The 20,601-nt window shown below is 49.9% G+C and overlaps 1 protein-coding gene across 2 annotated transcripts in view; it reads left to right on the top strand.

Annotated features, from left to right (window-relative positions):
• Positions 1-20,601, top strand: part of CACNA2D2 (calcium voltage-gated channel auxiliary subunit alpha2delta 2) — a 111,258-nt gene that overhangs the window by 13,352 nt on the left and 77,305 nt on the right. For both annotated transcript variants that reach the window (XM_015874546.2, XM_015874547.1), the window contains exon 2: positions 4,300-4,381. In XM_015874546.2, the coding sequence (XP_015730032.1) occupies positions 4,300-4,381 (82 nt within the window). The remainder of the gene's footprint in view (positions 1-4,299; positions 4,382-20,601) is intronic.

Below are 20,601 nucleotides of genomic sequence, written 5' to 3'. Positions count from 1 at the left end.
ATGATTCAGCTCACACAATGGGGGACTTCTCCTTCCTCCTCCTCCTGGCAAGTCATCTACAAACAGATTGCGATTTTCCTCCAACCCAGTCTTACACTTTAAATTATTCACCAAATTATCCTCTGGCCTACAGCTCCTTTGCATTTCAAATACTCAAAATCAGCTTTTTGTAAAGTTAAGATTTTGAGATGTTTTGATTGGACGCGTAACTCTCAAATAACAGTGAGTGTTGCTCTCTGTCATACTGGGAGGGCATCTGAAGTGGACTCCAGCAGGGATCTGCCCCAGACCTGGTTTTAGTTAATATTTTCATTAATAACTTAGGCAGTGGAATGGAGAATATGCTCATGAAATTTGCAGATGACACTGAGCTGGGAGGGGTTGGATGTGCTTCAGAAGGGCATTATCAGAATTCAGAGTGATCTATGAAAAATGGAGCAGAGAGCCGGCAATCAGCAAAAAGGGGACGGGGTGAAAGCAAATGCAAAGTGCTGCTCTTAAGGAGGAGAAATCCAGTGTTCAAATAGAGAAGAAAAAAATAGTTGTCTGAGCAGCGTGGTAAAAAGATCCTGAGCTGTCCTGGTCATGAACTGAGTCACCAAAGCATCAAAGACACATCAACGTGTGTCTTAAAGACCTGCCTTTGGATATAGCTTTAATATTTGGTGGTCCTTTCCTTCTAAGCTATAACAGTATCAAGCATGGTCAGGCATTCATTTGGTTGTTTTGTAGGACAGGGGTGCTCTGTGAAAGCTGTATCTTAAAATAAGTGATAAACAACAAAAACCAAAGCATCTTGTTTTTCCTTGCTGTGCATTAGCTCATATTAGGTTTTACAGCCCAGGTACATAAGAAATAGAGGGAACTGAGAAGGGGCACAAGTGCACACGTGCACGCGTGTGTGCTGACACATACTCTATTATAGGTAAAGGATTAAGCATCTTGAAGGAATAAGCCAATTATAAGAAGTTCCTGCACAGCAAAAATTAGACAACACAGTAATTAATAACCTTATTAAACAGCAATATTTGGGCACTGAACCAAAGCGTATGAATCAGAGTGAGGCATTCTTGGCTGCACACGCTGCGTGAAGTGTAGACACTTGTGCAGAACGCTTTCTGGATAACTGAATAAGCTGTGGGGCACTATATCTACTTAGCAGCTGCTTTTTCCTATTGTCCTTTCACGTTTATGTGAGGCCAGGAAGGCAGCAATAGGATGAGGTCTGTGAGATTTTCAGCATCGTTTCTGTGCTGTGGGAGGGGTCTGTCCATGTGCCCTGAGTCACCAAGGAGCTCAGTGACCCCAGCTTTGGTGCTGGGTGCTGCTGAGGATGTGCAGCTTCTCTGCAGAGCACTTGAGCTGCTGTGCAGAAGTCCAGGGCTGCAGATGCTGTGTGCAGAGCATGGACCAGGGGCAGCCCTCTGTGATGGGCTGGCGAAGTGGATAAAGGAAGAGCAACTGATGCCATCGGCCTGGAGTACTGCAAGAACCTTGACACAGTCCCTGATCTCCAAATTGGAGAGGGATGGATTTGAGGACTGTATTGTTTGGTGGATGAAGAGTTGATGTGATGGTCACAGCCAGAGGGTTGTGGTTAATGGTTCAGTGTCCAGGTAGAGGCTGGTGATGAGTGGTGTCCCCCCAGGGGTCTGACTTGGGACTGGTGTTCTTCAATGTCTCTATCAATGGCAGAGTGGGATTGAGTGCACCCTCAGCAGGTTTGCTGATGACACTGAGATGAGTTGTGTAGTTGACGCAATAGAAGGAAGGGATGCCATCCAGCAGGATGTGGACCCACATGAGCCTTATGAGGTTCAAGAAGGCCCAGGACAAGGTGTTGCACTTGAGTCAGAGCAATCCCAGACTTGAGTACAGACTGAGAGGAGATTCTCATATACCCAGTATTGCCACAGCATGCATGGAAGTCTCTGCAACTGCCTGGTGAGCTCACCCAAGGCATAAAGATGCCCAGAGCACCACTGAGGGTTTCTGTGGCTGATGGAAAGCTGCAAGTATCTGATGAGCAGAAAAAGGACATGCAGGATGCTTGGAGTCCTGGCCTGTGTGCGTATCTCCCAGTGTGCTGCTTGTCACAGTAAATATTTTTGAAGATCCGCTGCTCTTTTTAAGCCCATTTTATCTCATCTTTAAGGAAAATCAAATATGCAAATTATGAAATCAATTAGCATCTTTGTAGTTTTCTTTGGAGAGACAGAGATAAATGGGGTTGTGTTTCCAGAAATCATTTCTGTCCCTTGTTACATGTTGCAGAGGAGGTTGTAGAACATACAGGGGAAGGAAATGAATGTTTGTTCAGTGGAAGAGATTTTAGTGTATATCCTGACCGCAGTCCTTGGTGTAAGGGGAGGCACGTGACTCCCAGATATTTTTAACACAAGTGATTTTGGTGTCTATCCGGGGGGACTGTGTGGCTTTCTATGAGCAGTGGTGCATCTGGGCCTGTGGCTTCCTGGCGTGTGCATCAGCTGCTTTCTCTGGGCTTTGTTTGTAGATGCCACTTTGCAGGAGCAGTGGGGGACTCCAGGCTGCGTGTTGGGAGGAGTTATCACTCCTCCAGCCCTGTGACACCACCTGAGGTGTGCAGTAATGGCCCGGGGATCCAATGACTGCCATGTCTTATTGCTTACAGTTTCCATACTGGATGCACTTCAAAGCGAAATCTCCATGTTGGTAATGGCTTATCAATTGCTTTACCCTCGTCATCTTTGCTGCAGTCGCCTGCCATAAAATTTTAAGTGCATTGGCCATGGGAGAGAAACAAGAGGCAGGAGGTCAAGTGAGACAGAATAATAATGGGTTTTATGGTTTTGTTGGGTTTTTTGTTGTTGTTGTCGTGGTATTTTTCAGCCCAGCGTACAGGGATGGCCCCCCACACCAGTGCCTGTGTGAGTGTGCGACTGTTTGCAGGTCGCTGGGCAAGAAAATAATGAAGGTGTTTGGTGGTGTTACAAGGAGTATTTTAAAATGAGCGGCTTATTTGAAATCAAATAAATACTTTATGGGAAAATACATCAGTAAATTCATAAGTAACATTGACCAACCTGAGTGAATCTTTGCTGGTAAATGTCTTCTTCCCCACATTTTCTTCTCCTCCAAGGGGAAAAAGATAGCATTAGCTCTGCAGGAATGTTGGAAATGGAGTAACTTGTGCTGGAAAACTCTGAAGATCCTGAGTACACCGTGAAATTTGTTTCTATTTCTGCCCATCTTCCCCCATTTTGGAGCAGTGCTGTGTAATGAGAACTCCTCCATAGCTTCCCTTAGCTGGTCTTTGCTGCTTCTCGACCTGTTAGAGCCTCACGGTGGCTTTGCAGTGGTGTACATGCACTGTCTGGGGACGTCTCTTTGCCTGAAGAATAAAAGCTTTCAGGCTCCTGATGAAAAATGTGAACACCCCGGGCCTCTCTGTGCCCATGGAATTGCCTTGCTGTGATGCTGGCCATGCAGCAGACTTGGCCACAACGCCTTCTGTCACTTTTACTCCTTCCCTCCTTTGTCCACTGTAGCGTTTGGAGTTGAGTTGCTGCAGGAGAAGCACAAGTGGTTCAGAAGCAATCCAGCACTGCTCTCCCAGTCCAGATGGGAGGTTTGACATTTGCATGGCCAGGGGCCGAAGTCTGCAAATCTCATTAAAAGAAGGCGAGCTACCAAGTTCTGTGGCCTTAGGAGAGCTTTGTTTGCTGTTGTTTTAACTGGCAGTCATTGCTGTGAGCAGAAATCTGTGCGGTGTTCGTGTTGGCAGGCGCTGCTGCCCCAGCGTTGCAGTACTGCAGCTCAGCTCCCAGCTCTGCCTGCAGCTCCATTGCGTGGCAGCAGCAGCCCATGGCCGTGTTGGGATGGGCACTGCTTCTCCTGGGGCCATGTTGGAGCGTGAGGCTGTTTTCTCTACCAGCTGCTGGGCTCTGCAGCACTTTGGCCTTGATCATTGCTCTAGGCTTAACTAATTAGCTACCACAACTGTTGATAGAAGAAGGCGGAAAAAGAAAGTTGCAGTTTCTCTTGTAACTCTTCTTCCTTTTTCTCTCTGTGCTGCGTTGTGCATAAGTTGTTTTGGAGCCCTGAGCTTGCACCTTATCCCAGCCATCGCCCTTGGGAGCCACGTGCTCTCAGTACTGCCTGTACGTGGTGCTGCAGGAGCAGAGCAGTGAGCACAGCCCGGGATGTTGGCTTCCTCCCTGTCCCTTCATTACATGCTGATCTGCTGCGTGGTGGGGCTCTGACTCTCTCTTTCTTTCTCTCCCTTTGTCCTCCTCCCTTCCTCTCTGTCTCTTGCAGTATGCAGTACTGGGCCAGAAGGCTGGAGCAGGAGATTGATGGCGTGATGAGGATATTTGGTGGCGTCCAGCAGCTCAGAGGGGTAAGCTGTCTGTCTTTTATCTTTGCTGCCTTCCTTGTGGCCGTGAACATCCCCATTGCAGAAATCACCCCTGTGAGCACACATGGTATATCACGTTCCCAGCTGGCTCCACATGTGGCTGGCTGTGCTGCCGCTTGCTGCTCTGTGCCATGCACTTAGCAGGCATGTGTGAGTGTGTGTGGCTTGCATCTGTCAGCTTCTCCAGGGCTGCATGTCACTGCTGCGTGAGCATGTACCCATGTTTCTGTATGGCATGCTGCACTCTTCTCAAATCCAACCATTCCTCCAGGACCGAGGGTGGTTTAATTTGTGCTTTAGTTTCAAACTTCTGTTGTGACCGAGCAGGAAATGTCCAAAGGGTAATTTGACTGACACTGGAAGTGGGGTGTTTTTAAAGAGAGTTTGCAGGTAAAACTGCAGTTCTTATTTGGCTTCTGTTCTCCCAGGGCCACAAAAGAAATGCCAGTTTGTGCTGCTGTGGGCACAGTGGTGTTCCTGGACTGCGGGTGGGCAGCTATGGGAGAGGCACTAAGGGAAGCTTCACTGTGCTCTGTGAACTTTGTGGACCAAAGGGTCTTTAGGACCTGCATGGTTCCCCTTCCCAGCATTGTTTGCCAGCCGAGCTGTGATGAAATGCAGTGATTGGAGCTTAACATTATAGCATTAATCGAAAGAAAACAGGCTTCTTGGGCATGATGGAGGAGTTACCCCAGAAACAAGCACGGGGTGCACTCAGGTTTTTTTATGGCAGGGGCATGTCCTTAGAAGCCAGGTTCACGTTCTGTGCTCCTGTTCATCATCCACTGTTGTTCTGGTTTCTTTTAAATGCACTTCAAAACGAGTTGAATTGAAGGCCTGCAAAGCTGCTCACAGTCTGTCCATTCACTCGTATCACATTTGACCTTCACAGGGGTCTGTCTGGGTTTCTCTTGCATTCTCTTCCCCAGGACTGATAGACACTCGATGTGCTGCATGGAGAGCACAAGCACCCCTTTGGTTTGGCCACATACTTTGGTGGTATCTCTGCATTTCTGCAGTGCAGTGTTGCATGTTGGCAAGGTGTGGAGTCAGAGCTGAGGATGCAGGTTTTCCAGGCAATCCAAAGGCACAACAGGGTCTGTAATCTATAGCGAAGCACAACCCAAAAAAACCCCATAGACTGCCACTACATTTGGTACATGTCCTCTCTTATAATTTATTCTTATTAGCTTTGATTTTGCTCCTTTGCATGCTAAATAGGGATATCGTGTAATTTTTTTAATGCTGTAATTAAATAGAAATTACACCTCCAATTTACCAGCACTTGACTCCTATTGGCCAGTCAGTCAATTACAGGTAAGAGAGCTTCCCACTTCTCCTTCTTCACTCTTCTGATAGAGCACAGTGCGTGGCTGTAATGGATCGGTACAGGATGAACTGACTACAGAAGGACTGAAGGGTTTTGGGGTGGCTTTTTTAGGTTTTTTTAATATAATTTTTTTTGCTTGAAATGTGTTTTGGAAGCATCCTGTGAAGTGATGAGTCGTGCGCAATTATTGTCTGTCGAATGCTAAAAACCACCTGAAGTCAAGAGATGAGCTATTGAAAATTCCAACACGCGGCTGTTAAAACACCAGCTAAGAGTAGTGGAGGCTTTCTGTGGGTCTCCCTGGGGGTCTGGGGCTGCCGAGTTCAGGTTTGATTCGTAAATGGAATATCAAGTGAAGTACACTTCTCTCAAAGACCGCATTACTTGCAAGTGCTAATGTGAAATTACACAGAGCGCTTCATCCTGAGGCATTCAGCGCTGCACGTCCTCCTACCTGCCAGTTGCAGGCAGGTGCATCTGGGCTGCTATATGGGAAGTGCTTGATGCCATAAGGTGGCCTTATAACCTGTGTTGAGACGTTCATCACTACAAATCCCTCTTTTGCATGGTGGAAACGGAGCCCTTGTGCCCCTGTGCCCGCAGGATGTGTGGCTGTACCCCTCCTGCAACCCTCCTGCCAGGGACACCATGCTGCCGAATGGAATGCTGCCCACCTAAGGATGGCTCTTATTTTAACTCTGAAGTCATATCCTAGGATGAAATTGTTTTATCCTGCACTAAAGAATATTACCCTAAACATCTCTCTCAGTGGCCCCAGTGCACGCTTTGTCACTTCAGAGGGCAACAAATGTGTTCAGGGCATTGCCCGACACCCCTCACTGAACTCCTTTCTTCCAGCACTTTTGCACAGGTTGATTGGACGTGCTGTTATCAAAGGAGCCGCCAAGGTTTTCTGTTCAGCTTTTTGATCTTGGGTAACTACTGTCATAACAGTAACGTGGCCTAGATCACCCAGTTTGCTGTGGGATTGCATCGTGTTTGTTCTGCTCGCTTTGTATTGCCTGGGTATAGAAACGTATAGCGGGTCATTCAGGAGGGATGGAAGGTTTGGGGGGTGTTTGTGCTGCTTCCAACCAACTGTGCTGCAAGAGCATGTTCGCACCAGCTGCTGGGCAGAGCAGCCTTCCCAGTCAGCAGTGCAGTCTCCAGGTTCATGAGGTTCAAGGCCAAGAGAGCAGGATGCCAACGTCCTGATATTCAATCCAGTACCCCAGACTGACTCCAGAACCCTGCAGCAGTGCTCCTGGCCTTTTCCTTTGTTGGCCAGCCTCAGGTGGCAGACAAGCAGTGCACATGCCAGGTGCCCACCTGCCTGCAGCAGACACTGCCTGGGGTGATGCCATGCTCCTGCAGTACCCATCTCACCCCTGCTGTTCCTCCCCTCCCCCCCCAGGCTGCCCCTGCTGCTGCTGTGCCCTCCCCTGCTCCTCAGGGCTGATAAGAGGAAGTGTGCGATGCCAGATAAACACATCCCTGTTCCAAACTGCTTGGGTTTATTTTAATCTGCCTGGGCCGTTCCGCAGCCTCAGCACTCCGCTGAGCACAGAGCCAACAGTTTATTATCAGGGAGGAGTGTTTGGATGTCCTCAGCCTCACAGCAGCTCTGCTTGGGGAGGGGAGTCCAGTGCCACCCTTTGCAGGGATGGTGCCTGCTGCCAGCACCCATCAGCCCACTCCTCACTCTTCTCCCCTACAGGAACCATATTGCATCCATCCTGGAAGACGTCAGGGAAGCATATGCTCCAGCTTTTAGTGCATTTGCATAATTAGAGTAATGTGTATGAATAATTTATGGCCGCATGTGGCTGCTCTGGGTGTGACGTTAGCACCCTCACTAAGCCCTTCCCATCACGGGTACAGGTCCTGCTTCAGGGTGCTGTGCAGGTGCAGGAGCCTGCATGGAGGGAGGGGGTGTATTTATGTGTGTGTTGGTGGTTTAGCAGAGCAAGGTGGGCTGCTGCAGCTGCAGGCTGGCAGGCTGAGGCTAAAATGCCTTCAGCTTACACGCTGAAAACCTGCCCCCTCTATGCAGAAGCTGTGAATTGAAATGTTCTGCAACATTTCAAAGCTGAGGCCGGGATTTTTCCAGCAGGACTCAGGTGCCACTGGTTTGTTCATTTGTGCCAGATTTTCACGACTTTTTTAGATCATAGAGAAACTTATCAGCCTGCGTGGGAATGGAATAGACCTGCCTGTGCTGTATGGCAGAGCCTGGGCACTGCCTTGCTGTTTACCTGTTCTTTCTATGCAGGTTCCAGGACTGGAAAGCCCAGCTCTGGAGGAACAATCTGAGTGGTTGAAATGGGGCTTTCACAGTCCAGCTTATTTTAGTTCTTTACTTGCTCCATCTCTGTTGCTGGGGACTGAGAGCAATGTGAGAGCTAGCCAGCCAGCTGCCATGCATGGTCTATGGCACTGCTGCAGTGGGTGCTGTTGGCAGTGCACAGCCAAATGGACCCTTGGGGATGATGATGCCTTGTTAAGGCTGCAGGAGGTCCCGCTCAGCCCAGTTGTTGTGCCCTGGGTTAAGGGGCCTGGTGGGTTCCTCCCATCAGCTCCAGTTCAAATCGCTGCCCTCAGATTGCTGAAAAACAGGCAGGCAAAATCCCAGCCAGCCTGCCAGAATGCAAACGGAGTAATGAGGTGGAGGTCATTATAGTTTGCCTCCTTAAAAACATACATAGATTATTCTTAATGGAAAGTTAATTGTTTTATTATTCTCTCCAGATGGTTCTTTACGTTCGCAGGGGAATGGATGTAGCCTGGGATTCAGACTGCTGCGAGGGGAGCTGATAACCAAAACTGCAGCTCCAGCACAGATCAAGATACGAAGTAATAGAATATATGTACATGTTCCACCAGAGTATCAGATCTTAGACCTTATTTACAGGCTGCAAGTGCCTCTGCCACTTGGGGTGCCGTGGGCTGTGGGTTTGCTCTGCTTATGGGCACTTATTGCCTGTTAATTATGTAGAATCAAGATATTCCTTGAAGGGGGAGAGAAAGAGAATCCTGTCTGAAAGACAGGCGAGTTTTCTGTGCAAAGAGATGTTGTTGGAGGCATGGCTGCTTCTACTGGGGCACTTCATGAATTGCCCAGCTAATGCCTTGGGCTGGGGGCCGGATCCAGGTGCTTGCAGGCATTGTAGGCAATGTTTAGGCAGCAGCATTAATTCTTATCCAGAATGCCCAAGTGAGGCCTCCAGCTGTAGCTGGAAGGAAGGAGCAGATCTTCAGTTCCCTGCTGTGATTGTTAAGCCAGGTAAATAGAGGAGGAGACAGCGGGGGGTTGGTGTGACATGGGGAACAAAGGAGATTGTGGTGGTAAATGTTGGATGACTCTGGAACAAGTCGGTTGTTGGGGATATTGTGGTTGTTGGAGATATTGTGGACAGAAGGAAAGGCTTATTTACTCCCCATTCCTTTGTTACTCTGTAGGACTTTTAGCAAGTTGCCAGTGGTACCACAAAGGTGCTGCTGGGCCTGAGTTCCAATCTAGTCTTGCTCTCAGTGTCTAGGTGTTCACTGAAAAACAAATCATAGCATGATAATACCACGCTTACATCAAGTGCGTTGCATGGCCAGTTATCAAAATGGCTTGCAAACAAGTTGGCTCCCACTTCCCACTACAGCAGAGAAGGAAAACCCTGCACCACCAAAGAATGGATCTGAGGAAACACAAGTGAGAAAGGCAAACTCTCTGCTCTGCGTTCTCCTTTAGGAAACTTATTTCTGCTGCGTTCCACAAGCAGCAGCTCCTTGTTGGTATTCACAGAGCTCATAGCACGGTGTTTCTGCCATGCTGCACGCGCTCTCGCTTCGCCTGCTGCTGGGAGTGGAGCAGGCTGTGCTCTCACTGCAGCACCTGCCCGCCGCCTTTCCCTCCTCCTTAGACGTTTGCTGGCTCTCGAATGACGTTCTGAGGTGCCTGAAGCATTCCGTGGAAGAAAATTAATTGGTTTTGACAAACCACAGCAGTCCCTTGGGTGCCTGGGAGAGCAGCGTTTATTGGAACCAGGCAGGAAATCAGAGCGCTCTGGTGTTCATTCACCTCTAGTGCAGCTGCACGGAAGGCAGAAAAATACTTAACCTTGCTCTAGATTTTCACTGTGATGTCTGGATTGTTCGCTAACTTTATAATCAAAGCACCTTTTTCTTTTAAAATAGCGTTTAGTGGCTGTGAGAGATGCCAGGATGGCAGCGCATGCAGATGGTCTCTGCTTGCCTGCAGAGCAGCAATGGGGCAGTGTGTGCCGTGGTGCCCCCACTTGACCCACAGTGTCCCATAGGAGAGCTGAGAGCTGCAGTTCCTCGTCACTTCTTGGCTCGACCTCTGCTCACACAGCTCAGTAAGGAGTCAAGCTTCTGCTATTGCCAAACAGCATTCAGGGAGGGTTTTTCATGGCAGCTGGAGGTGCAACAACTCCAAAGCAAAGCTCAAATCGAAAGCACTCTGCTAGCAGACACCACCTCCTAGCCCCGCTCCTACAGGAATCTGGCCTGCCTTACTAACATATTGGTTACAGTCTGATTCAGCTCAGAAGCATATGCTGCAAACCAGTGTGGGTGACAGCCACTCCTGGCTGCAGGGTGTGCGCAGAGCCACGTGGGCTGTGCAGGGTCGCTGCTCCTGGGCCCTTGGTGCAGCATGTCTTGGGGATGATGTTTTGTCCTGCTATTTGCCACTGTCTGTGGGTGTGCAAAGGGAGGGAGGGGAGAGGGGCAGCCTGAATTTGGTCACTGAGATCTGGGGAGCTGTGCTGGGAGGGCTGGGGGTGCTCATTCTTTGCAGGGTGGTGTGGTGGGATGGCCAGCGATGCTCTGAGCCTATTTAGGGGGCTGGAAGCTCTGTGGGTTGCTGGGCAGCAGAGGGGAAAGTGATGGGTTGGAGGTGGCCATGGGTCTCAGCTCTCTCTGTTCTGACCCTTTCCATGTAGCAGGGCGTGCAGTGCATGCGGGTGGTGGGGAGTGGGGGCCCAGCCCTCATTGCTCCCCAGGCAGAGCAGCAGCGTGACTGCGGCAGCACGAGCAGCTCTCTGCAGCACTGAGAGGCACTGAGAACTCCTTCAGCCATTAATTAGCACAGCTGCGAGGCCTGAGCTCTGTGCAAAAGGTGCTGTACAGCTGCACCAACGCAGTTCTGCTTATGTTCAGGGGTGCCGTGCTGCCCTGGCAGGCTGCTGGTCCTGTGGCTGTAAACCTGGATCCCTGTGGGCTGCTGGCTGCGTCCCCCAGTGCCCCACAGCTGCTCCCCTCCTGCCCCATGTGGCTGTTGGTGGCTCCTCGTCCCCTGGAGTTGCTGCTGTCCTCTGAGTCTCCTCTGCTCCATGGCTGCTGCCAAAAGGGACAGGAGACATGTTGTGTTCAACACCTGCTTGCACACAGTGGTCCTGGGCAGTGGTCTCACAGAAGGGCTGGTTTTCTCCTTTCTAGTTTGTGCTGTTTTTCTCCGTCCTTCTTAGCCCATCTCAAGGACACAGGGAGTCATTGCCCTCAATTTTCTTTAAACCTATATATTTTTTTCCACTGGAAGACGCCCTTTCTTTCCAGGTGACAATTTCAGACTTTTGTTTGCTTTTTCTGGACTGGGACTGAGCTGATGCTCTCACAAACAGTCCATAAAGCATCACAGTGCCTACTGCCTTAACACCCATTGCTGGGGAGGCCAGGAAGAGTCATCTGTGGTCCCAACTGCAGCTGTGGCAGCTGTGTGAGCAGCACCCAGCTGTGTGCCCACGTTAGGATGGCCATAGGGTGTACCCCCCTGTCTGATGGGGTTTAACAGGAGCCAGCAGGTGGGTGCCTGCAGACCAGAGCACAAGGGATCACAGTGAAGTGCTCATGACCTGAATGCTGGCAAAGCTGAAGCAGAAAGCTTCCCCTCTTCTAAGAGTTCTGCTTTCTGGAATAACGATTATCTACCTTGGATATCAGTGTCTGTAGGAAACTGGTTCCAGCTGAAATTGGAGGCTGGCTGCTTCGAAGCTCACATCCCAGTTGTCAGTAGTGCCAGGTACTGCTGAGTGGTTTCCAGATAGAAAAAACTTGAAGCAGCGTCATTTTTCATGGGAAAACTTCACACGTGCTTCTCTAAGAGGCTCTTCTGCTCTGTGCTGTGTGCAGTGATGGGTTTGGTGAGGCTTTGTGTTGCAGCTCTGATACATCCCACACCCGATGGCAGAGCTCAGAGTGAGTTTCACCTTGGGGTCTGTTACTGCTGGGTGGGCAGGGGTTGCCTGCACAGCTTTCATTGAGGGCACTGGGTAGAAGAGCAGTGAACCAGCAGGAAGCTGGGGGTCCCACGGTGAAGCCACTCAACCTTCCTGCTCTGTTGGTGGTGGGATGCCTGGGGGCATGGCAGCACTCCGGGCAAGGTTTGTGCTGTGGGAATACCAGTCTTTGCTACTATGGAGTGGCACCTCCTTCCATCTCGTATAAGCTGGCTCTCAGCAAAGGAAGGGCACAGCACAGACTGTGAGTCCCCTGCAGAGGAAGAAGCAGCATCTTCTGGAAGCACAGAACTGGGCTCTGAGCCCCTGATGTGGACTTTCCCATGGCAGCCCTCAGAGCCGCCAGCCCGAGGCTCCTGCTGCTCTGCATGAGAGCTGCGTACCGAGAAATCCCAGCTCCCGGGGTCAAGTGCTAAGTGTTTGCTTCTTTATCAGATATTTACTTAGGAGGATTTCATTATACTGAATCTACTAGCTTTGAATAAATTCACATGCAGCAAATTTATTCTTTCCCTTTTTGAAGGGACTTGTACGCCGGAGAAAATTTTAAAGACCATTTATACAAAAAGCAATTACTTTCCCAGTGGTTCTGTATGTATTTTACTGCAGATACTGTATTGCTGTTTGACTATGAGCTTTCTCCCAAGCCCCACAGCTGTGCGGGGAGCGGTGAAATTTGGATGCTTGGGTTCACGTGTGCTCGTGTTTGAACAAGTTCCATCCACCTGAGCAAATGCAACAGGTTGGGTGGAGCAGGGACCCTTTGTGACCCTTTGTGGCTGTTTCCTGTGAGCTGATTGTTGCTTTGGTGGGGATGGTGGAGAGGTCTTACATGGGGCACCTCCAAACCATCAGCACTTGAATGGTGTCCGCCCAGCAGCTGTGTTCTGTGATACGAGTGAGCTGATGCCTTGACTAAAGTAGGTTGCCATATGATTTGGAGTAACAGTCTTGCAGAAAATCCATCTGCAGATGAACTTCAAACACACGGTCGGGGTAAAGCTGAATTCTTCCCTTAGCAGCTGGCTTGCTCTGGCAGTGCCCCGTCGTGCCATGTACATATACAGCCCTGCATTCACAGCACCTTGCACAATCCCCAAGCATAGCAGGAAGAAAAGCCCAAGGAACAGCATGTGATGTGCCTCAAAGCAAAGAAAACCTTCAGAGAAGGTGCTCAGCACCTTTCTGTTGGGTAGCATAAAGGTCCTTGGTGGTTCCTGTGATGCAAAAGCAATGTTTGGTGGCTGGAGGTTTGATTTACCAAAATTACTGCTTGTATTGATGGTGATAATAGCTGTCCATCCTCTTAAATGTGCTCCTAGCATTTCCAGAGTACAAGAACGTGCATGAATCCTTTTGAAAATGACATGCATGAGACAGAAGCAGACTCATATTAAAATGGAGAGGGCTAGAATCCTTTTTTCGCTCCAACATCCTCATTAACAACATTTCTTTCATTAAGAGGCAGCTCACTGACTGCTTTAAAAACCAGAACAAAAGAAAACAAGCACCTGAAAGGAGTGCAGGTCTCTGTTAAACCCTGACTTCTGTATTGCACACTGTTGTTTCATGAAACCTGTAATGAAGTGAACAAACACTTTGTGAGCAGCCCAAAGCATTCCAGCCTAAACTTTGTGACCAGCTTTAACCCTCGCAATAGACTGGAGTGAGAAATCACATCGTGACTGCCCCGTTGCTGCTGTCACCTCAGGTGTGGTCACAGGGAGCACATAGTAGAGCATCCCGGGCTGTTGGTTATCCAGAGGAGCCCCTTCTGTCTGGAAGGACCATATCACATGTGATTCCTGACCCTTTTATCTAGCATAGCATTTGGTTTCAGGTTTTAAGACAAATTGCAAGTTAATTTCTGGAGCAGCAGGGAGGTCTGCTAAGTTTCAATTAGTCCAGCTCGAGCACACTGAGCCGGCTGGTTGGCGAGAGGAAGGATGTTGTTGGAGGAGCAGCTGCTGTGAGGCAGGCAGTGAGCTGTGCTGCAGCCTTTCCCTGTCCTGAGCCTGCCCTGCGAGCTGCAGCCGCTGCTTAAACCTCATTCATCCCACTGCTTCTGAATGGGGGTGGGGGCTCAGCCTGCTGCTGGCTGTGGGTGTTCTGGTTAGGTGAGGAGAGAGCAGGAGCAGAGCCCATCCTGTAATAGGTGACCTTGTTCCAGCAGCAGCTGTGGAGGACAGGCGTTAGCCTCAGGGGGCCTCCAGGGGTTGGCTTTGACGGAGGTAATCCTTCTTGTAATACTATTCCTAATGTGGATCTCTGTTAGCTATATGTAATGATTCTTGCCCTGTGTTTGTTCTGATATATCTCTAGGGCTGCTTGTTACGTGCTGTAGAGTATTTACCATATTTCTTTCTCTCTGTTTCGTCACGGTCCTGTAATACAAATCTATTGCAGACCTGTCCTCTTTGAGATGCACAGTGTTCCTCCTGGTCCCTCCCTTACCCCGCAGAGCAGGCTTTGGTACGCCTGCTCCCTCAGATGTCCTTCTCTGTGAGCTGAGGGCACTTCAAATTGCAATTATAGGTCCTGCTTGAGGTATCTGCAGAATCAGGAGCAGCAGGGAGAGGAGCAGCACAGAAGTGATTGCCTCTGCAGCCTCTGAAGCTCCCTATGGAGATCTTGTCCAGCACCCAGAGCATCTCTTTCCCTCCTGGGCCCATTCCAGCAAGCCCCCCTTCCCTGTGGCTGAGCAAGGGGCATCTTGCTGCATTGAGATGGCTGGAGGTGTTTTGGGGTCACTTCTGCTCCTTTCTTTGCATTATTCTTGCTGTGTAGGTGATGCTCTAATGGTTGTGGATGCCCCATCCCGGCAGGCATTCAGGGCCAGGCTGGATGTGGCTCCGGGCAGCCTGGTCTGGTGTTTGGTGACCCTGCACAGAGCAGGGGGGGTGAAGCCAGATGATCATTGTGGTCCTTTTCAACCCAGGCCATTCAGTGAATCTATGATACTGCGAGATCTCACAGGTCATTGCTTTTTCCTGAAGGCCCAGCACCAGTAGCATACCAGGTGCAGGCTGCAGACATCTCTGCTGTTATCATAGCATCACAGAATTGTTAAGGCTGGAAAAGACTTAAAGCTCATCTGATCCACATCTCTCAGTGCCACATCCCCACATTTCTTAGATACCCCCTGGGATGGTGACTCCCCCACCTCCCTGGGCAGCCTGTTCCAAGGTTTGGCTGCTTCTCCCATGCCCTGGATTTGCACAAACATGTCAGACTTGATGACTTCAAATGCCTTTTTTCAACCCAAATGATCATATGAGTCCATGCTTAGGTTGGATGCTGAGGCACCCCAAGCCATGGCTGCTTTGGTTTCTGCCGCTGGCCGTACAAAGCAGTTCCCAGCAGCAGTTTGGCAGCCAGACACTCTTGGCATGCAGACAGCAGGACTGGCTGCCTGTGGCGGGGGCTGGAGGCCGCTGGTGGCAGCCTGGCCCTTAGCTCTGCTGGGGCCGTGTTGCTCCCTGTGGGAGGGAGGAGGAGATCCAGCTGACCAGCGCAATTACTTTGTCAATGGGGATAAATAGGGATCATAATCCAATTGTCATGGAAATTGAAATGCAGCAAACTTGGGGCACCTTTCCAAGGCTTCTATATTTACTCCTCTCTTGTTTAAAGGGAAAGGAGCAGAGCAGCTTTCCATGGGCTTTTCCTGCATCTCAGCAAAGTGTGCCATAAGCTCAGACAAATATGGAGTGTCTGCTGTGGACACCAGTAGGAGAATCCTTCTTACTGGGTCTTACTGGCATGCCCTGCATCTGGCACCAGTGGCACATGGTGGCCAGAGCTTTAAAACTTGCTGTCAATGGATATTGCCCTCAGAACTGCTGATTTCTGTAGGGATAGATGGGTTCTTCCATTTGGAATCTGAGCTCATAGTGTTGTTAGCACACAAATACAGAGCGTCCTCTCCATGTTTGTAGCAACGAGGACTATGGGTGGAAGAATTCCCTGCATGTTGTGTGGCTCTGCTTAGCTAAGGGGTTCTCAGATTGAAAGCAAAGGAAACCTCAGGTCCCCCTCTAACAAACTGGTGCTGTGTAGGTACTCTGGCAACAGCCATTGAAGTGTGTGAGTTGCTTTTGAAACCTACGGTTATTTGATTATTATTGATAACTGAAAGTCCTTCCTTCCTCTGCCTTGTTCTTTCAGTAGCATTAAGCAGCAACATAATGGTAATGATTAGGATAAATTAAGGTTTAAGAACCCAAACACATTTGAAAACATGTGTTTTTTAATGTCTTGCTTATCCAGCTCATGGCTGAATGCTTGGATGCTTTCATTGTTCTTTCCAGCTTGTAGGTGCTGCTGGCGTCTCCTTCCAGTTTGGCCTTAAGATGCAAAACTTCCCCATGTTGTTATGCTTAATGTTACATAATGCATGTTAAATATTTCAGCCAAGGCGACCACTGTTTCTGCTCAACTGTATCATGCTTTTAGCTGGGTCTAATGACAGCACCTTAGGACTTGTATGTTGGGTAGGTCTTTTTGTTGGCCTTTTCTTTCATGTTGAAATTGGTTAGTACTCTTCCCATTTAGCTCTATCTTAAGTTTGCAGTGACTGGAAGCTTCAGGAGGGCGTAATGCCCCTGCCCTCCCCAGGCTTTATGGCTCCTTGAGCAAAATCTTGGACAAGACCTTGTTAACCCAAATCATGTGATGTGAATTATAGAGCAGTGCAGCACCACTGAGCAGCACAACCACGCAGGGACTCTTGCTCTGTTTTCCTGAGATATGGGGCTTTTCTGTTGGAGCATCCTCATTTGGGGAATCCCAGAGGGAGCCTCTGTGTGTGTGTCTGCATAGTGCTGCTTCTGGCTGGGCTCATTGGTGCTTACACCTGGCTCAGGAGTGGGGCAGGGAAACAGCAGTTGTCTGGAACAAGTCTTTTTACTGGAACAAGTGAAAATGTCACTGGTTTTCCCAAATAAGCCATGTTCTCTGTCAGCACGACAGTGAGATGTGTGTGTGCATTCATCACAACCTGCATATCCATCCGCCTGTGCGATTGATCAGGATTTGGGGGAAACACATTTGCATCTACGTCAGTGATCCTCCAGCAGTGAGTGAGGGGAGGCTGTTCCAATGAATCCCAACCTCTTTGCTCTGGCAGATAAAGGCACTTCAAGCTTTCATGGAACAGACTGAATGGGACTGGGCTGTTCTTAGCCTGAGCTGCCGCTGGGAGACCAGAGGAAACCTCACATCCTTAGATCTGTGGAGGTGGCCAGGCAGATACTGAGCACCTTCTTTATAGGCTGTGTTTCTTTGTGCTTTGGTTTCATTTTGAAGGCCACGTTCCCTCTGCCTCCTTGAGCAGGAGCACGGCTGTTCACAGAATCCCTGCGTGGGTCTGGAGTTTGTCAAGTAATCTAATTCATTCAACGTCTGGAATTACCATGCTGGAAAAAAAAAAAAAAAAAAAAAAAAAGTAATTTATTTTCTAATTATTCCCTGTCTTGCACAACCGTGCATCGCTGGAGTGTCGCTATTTAAAATATTTATCTCTCTCCACTGCGTGATCTGCTCGCAGGCCGTGGAGGGGTGATGAAATAAAAGCCCTCGTTCCCAGCCCAGGCACATTACTTTGCCTTGTCTTGGGCTGTTTTGACGTCTCCCTGTAAATACATTTATTTTTCATTAGGATGTTTCTGGCTTTGTGGCGTCCAGGAAAGCCAGAGCCATTATGCTGCTCATCTGTTAGAGGCAAAATGAAGATGAACAAGCATAATGAACTCCCGTGAAGCCGTTCCTCTCTTCATGCTGCACACAGGGCTGCAGCCCTCAGGGTGGGCTGGGTGGCTGTGAGGGGCTGCTGGCACCAGTGCTGCTGCCCCATAGCCCTCTGTGCCCATTTGGCCCTCTCTGAAATGCAGATTCTTCTGGCTGGCCTGGATTCCTCAGGCACTCCTCAAATCAAGCTGCCTCCTCTCCTTACCTCTGAAAGCATCTTCCCTCCATCCCCCTGCATATTGCTGCATATTGCACAACCCAACACACTGCAAATGGGTGCTGTGTCTGGGAGCTCTGGGTGTTGCTGGCAGGCGCTGGGGGCCTGCAGTCATAGGATCATAGAATCACAAAAGACCTCTAGGACCACCCTGTGCAGCCATCCACCTGTCACCAAGATGAGAAGGTGGGGGCTCCTTGCTGGTGCTGCTTGGGCAGGTGGCTGGGCTGGGAGCTGCTGGCAGCGCAAGGTTGGTGGAGAGGGGGTTAAACACAGGCAGGCAGGAGTGTTGCCTGGAGATCAGGTGGGGCTTGGAAGGGGCAGAAAGTGAGCATGGAGAGGCACGAGGTGGAGAATAAAACGTGAGCTCTGGGGTGGCAGAAACACTTGTTCTTTTCCCAGTCCTTCAGTCATTTCTCAGTTATTTGTGCACGTCGTCCCGCACCCAAAGCCACCCTCCCAAAGTCACCCACACGTCGAGTCTGAGTGAGTTTATGCTAAATTTGAAAATAACTTCTATTCCTCTGTCTCGAAGCCACTAATCTCCCAGGCTGAGGAATCCTGGGACAAAGAGGAGGCTGCAGAGTGGAACTCTGTAAAATTAGCTTCTGCCGTATTAGTATTTGCACAGCTCCAGCCGCCCCGCTGGCAGCCTGCCTTCCTCCTCCCCTCCTCCTCCCCATCCTCCCCTGCAGATGGGATGAGGGCAGAGGTCTGTGCCTGCTCCCAGAGGGATTTGTTTCCTTTGCATCGTTGTTGGCTTTGGGTGGCTGCGACCTGGGGCTGCAGAGCCTTTGGTTGCCACAGAATCTCTTCCTACACCTTAATGACGATCTGTGTGGTGCTCATGCCCTAGAAGCCCTTGCAGTCCCTGCAGACATCTCTCCTCTGGCTTCCAGGGCCCTGAGGAAGCTGCGCTGTGTGTTTGCTTATCACACAAGCGATGGATGTTGCCCTGAAATCAAGCTCTGAGCTCCTTTTGGTTGCTTCACGCGTGCTCCTGTATGATTCTGCTGTAAGAACACTCCTCCCCAGCACCTTCCACTGGTGCTCCCTTTCTGCCTCCTGCTCTCTGTAGATCACCTGTTCCCATCCCACCTCCATTGCTGCATTTTTGTATCCCCCAGAGCTCCTGCTGCTGCTTATTAACTTGCTCCGTATGGCACCTGGGGGATTTGCTTGTCAGAGGAACAAAACCAAGCTGCATTGCAGCGTAGTGCATGCAGCCAGGCACCAGCAGCCGGCAGGGCCCGGAGCAGCATGCAGTGCTAACACTGCTTGGCTAACACGAGTCTGTGACCAGCTCGGGTGGCTCCAGGCACAGCGTCCTCATTTGTTTTGCATTCATTTTTCATTTTTCGTTATTTTGCTCCCAGATTCAGAGTGTGAAGCCTGGAGGCTTCCAGTGTGAGCAAGGAACTCCTCATAGGGCAAGGCTCACTTGGGTTCCATCCCTGGCCCTGATTGCTCCTCTCCTCTCCTCTCCTCTCCTCTCCTCTCCTCTCCTCTCCTCTCCTCTCCTCTCCTCGTCTGCTCTGTATTTCCTTGTGGATTGCTCTATGAAATATTGTGAAGTGGATCCTGTTTTATGTTACAAGCTGTTCATAATGAGATTGGAGAGAGATACAGCATCCGACTGCAGTGGCTGTTAATTTTAATATGCTGTGTATCTCAAGGTAGCTTTTTCCCATCCTACACCAAACTCTGTCTGTGATGGGGGACGGGACGTGGCATGTGGCACAACATGGCTTGCAGAAGGCTGGAAGGGAGCAAACAATGATGGTGTTTTGTGAGATATCAGAAGTTGGGTGAGCTCTGGGAGCAGCCAAAGCTGTTTGGCTTTCAACACTTTGCTTCCCCCTTTCTCAGCTCTCAGGCTGCCTTTTGATTCAGAGTGCAAACATCACCGTTTGTGACCCGCCTGTGAGCAGCAGGCTGTGCATGCAGCTGCATTTGATCATTTATCATAGGTGTGAGAGGCAGCCCCTCCAGCCCTGCGGTGCAGCGGGCACAGGGCACTGTGGCACAGGCAGCCTCCTGTTTGCTCTGCCCGCAGCAGCGATGTGCTCTGCTGTGGGTTTGGGGCTTTTTTTCCCACTTTTGTGTCTCATCAGAGGCTGCGATGCTCGCTCGCACATGGCATATCAGGCCTCTTGCAGCACACTTCATTTAAAAAGCTAATTTGTAATTGCAAAGCAATACACATGCTCCAACAACCCCCTCCTCTCCAAAGCAAACAGAGAAACGCCACAGAGAAATAAAATAAAATGGGATGAGAATTATCCATGCTTGCTCTACTCCGCTTTTTGTCTTCTGGGGGGAAAGAAGTGGTGACATGAAGTCACTAAAATAAATGGAATAAAAAGGAAGAAGAGAAAAACAGCCTCTGATGTAGGCAGCGTTGCGGGCTGTGAGATTAGCCCTGCCTGTCCTCCCCGGGGCTCAGTGTCACAGTGGGGCTGAGCTTGCTTTTCTGTGCCCCCTGCTCACCGCTGGGGATGGCAGCACAGGAGCAGAGGTGCAGGCCCTGCTTTGTTTTGGATCTGGCAGAGCAGCTGTGCCAGCACACAGCTGCATCCTCCATCCTCTCCTTCATGCATCACCTTGTGCCTCTGGCTGCAGAGGGGAAGGGAGCAGCACCAGTTTGGTGCTGCTG

This window comes from Coturnix japonica, chromosome 12 (genome assembly GCF_001577835.2).
Source record: "Coturnix japonica isolate 7356 chromosome 12, Coturnix japonica 2.1, whole genome shotgun sequence".
Taxonomy (NCBI): domain Eukaryota; kingdom Metazoa; phylum Chordata; class Aves; order Galliformes; family Phasianidae; genus Coturnix; species Coturnix japonica.
Note: the sequence above shows the minus strand (reverse complement) of the source record. Positions and strands in the feature narration are given on the sequence as shown.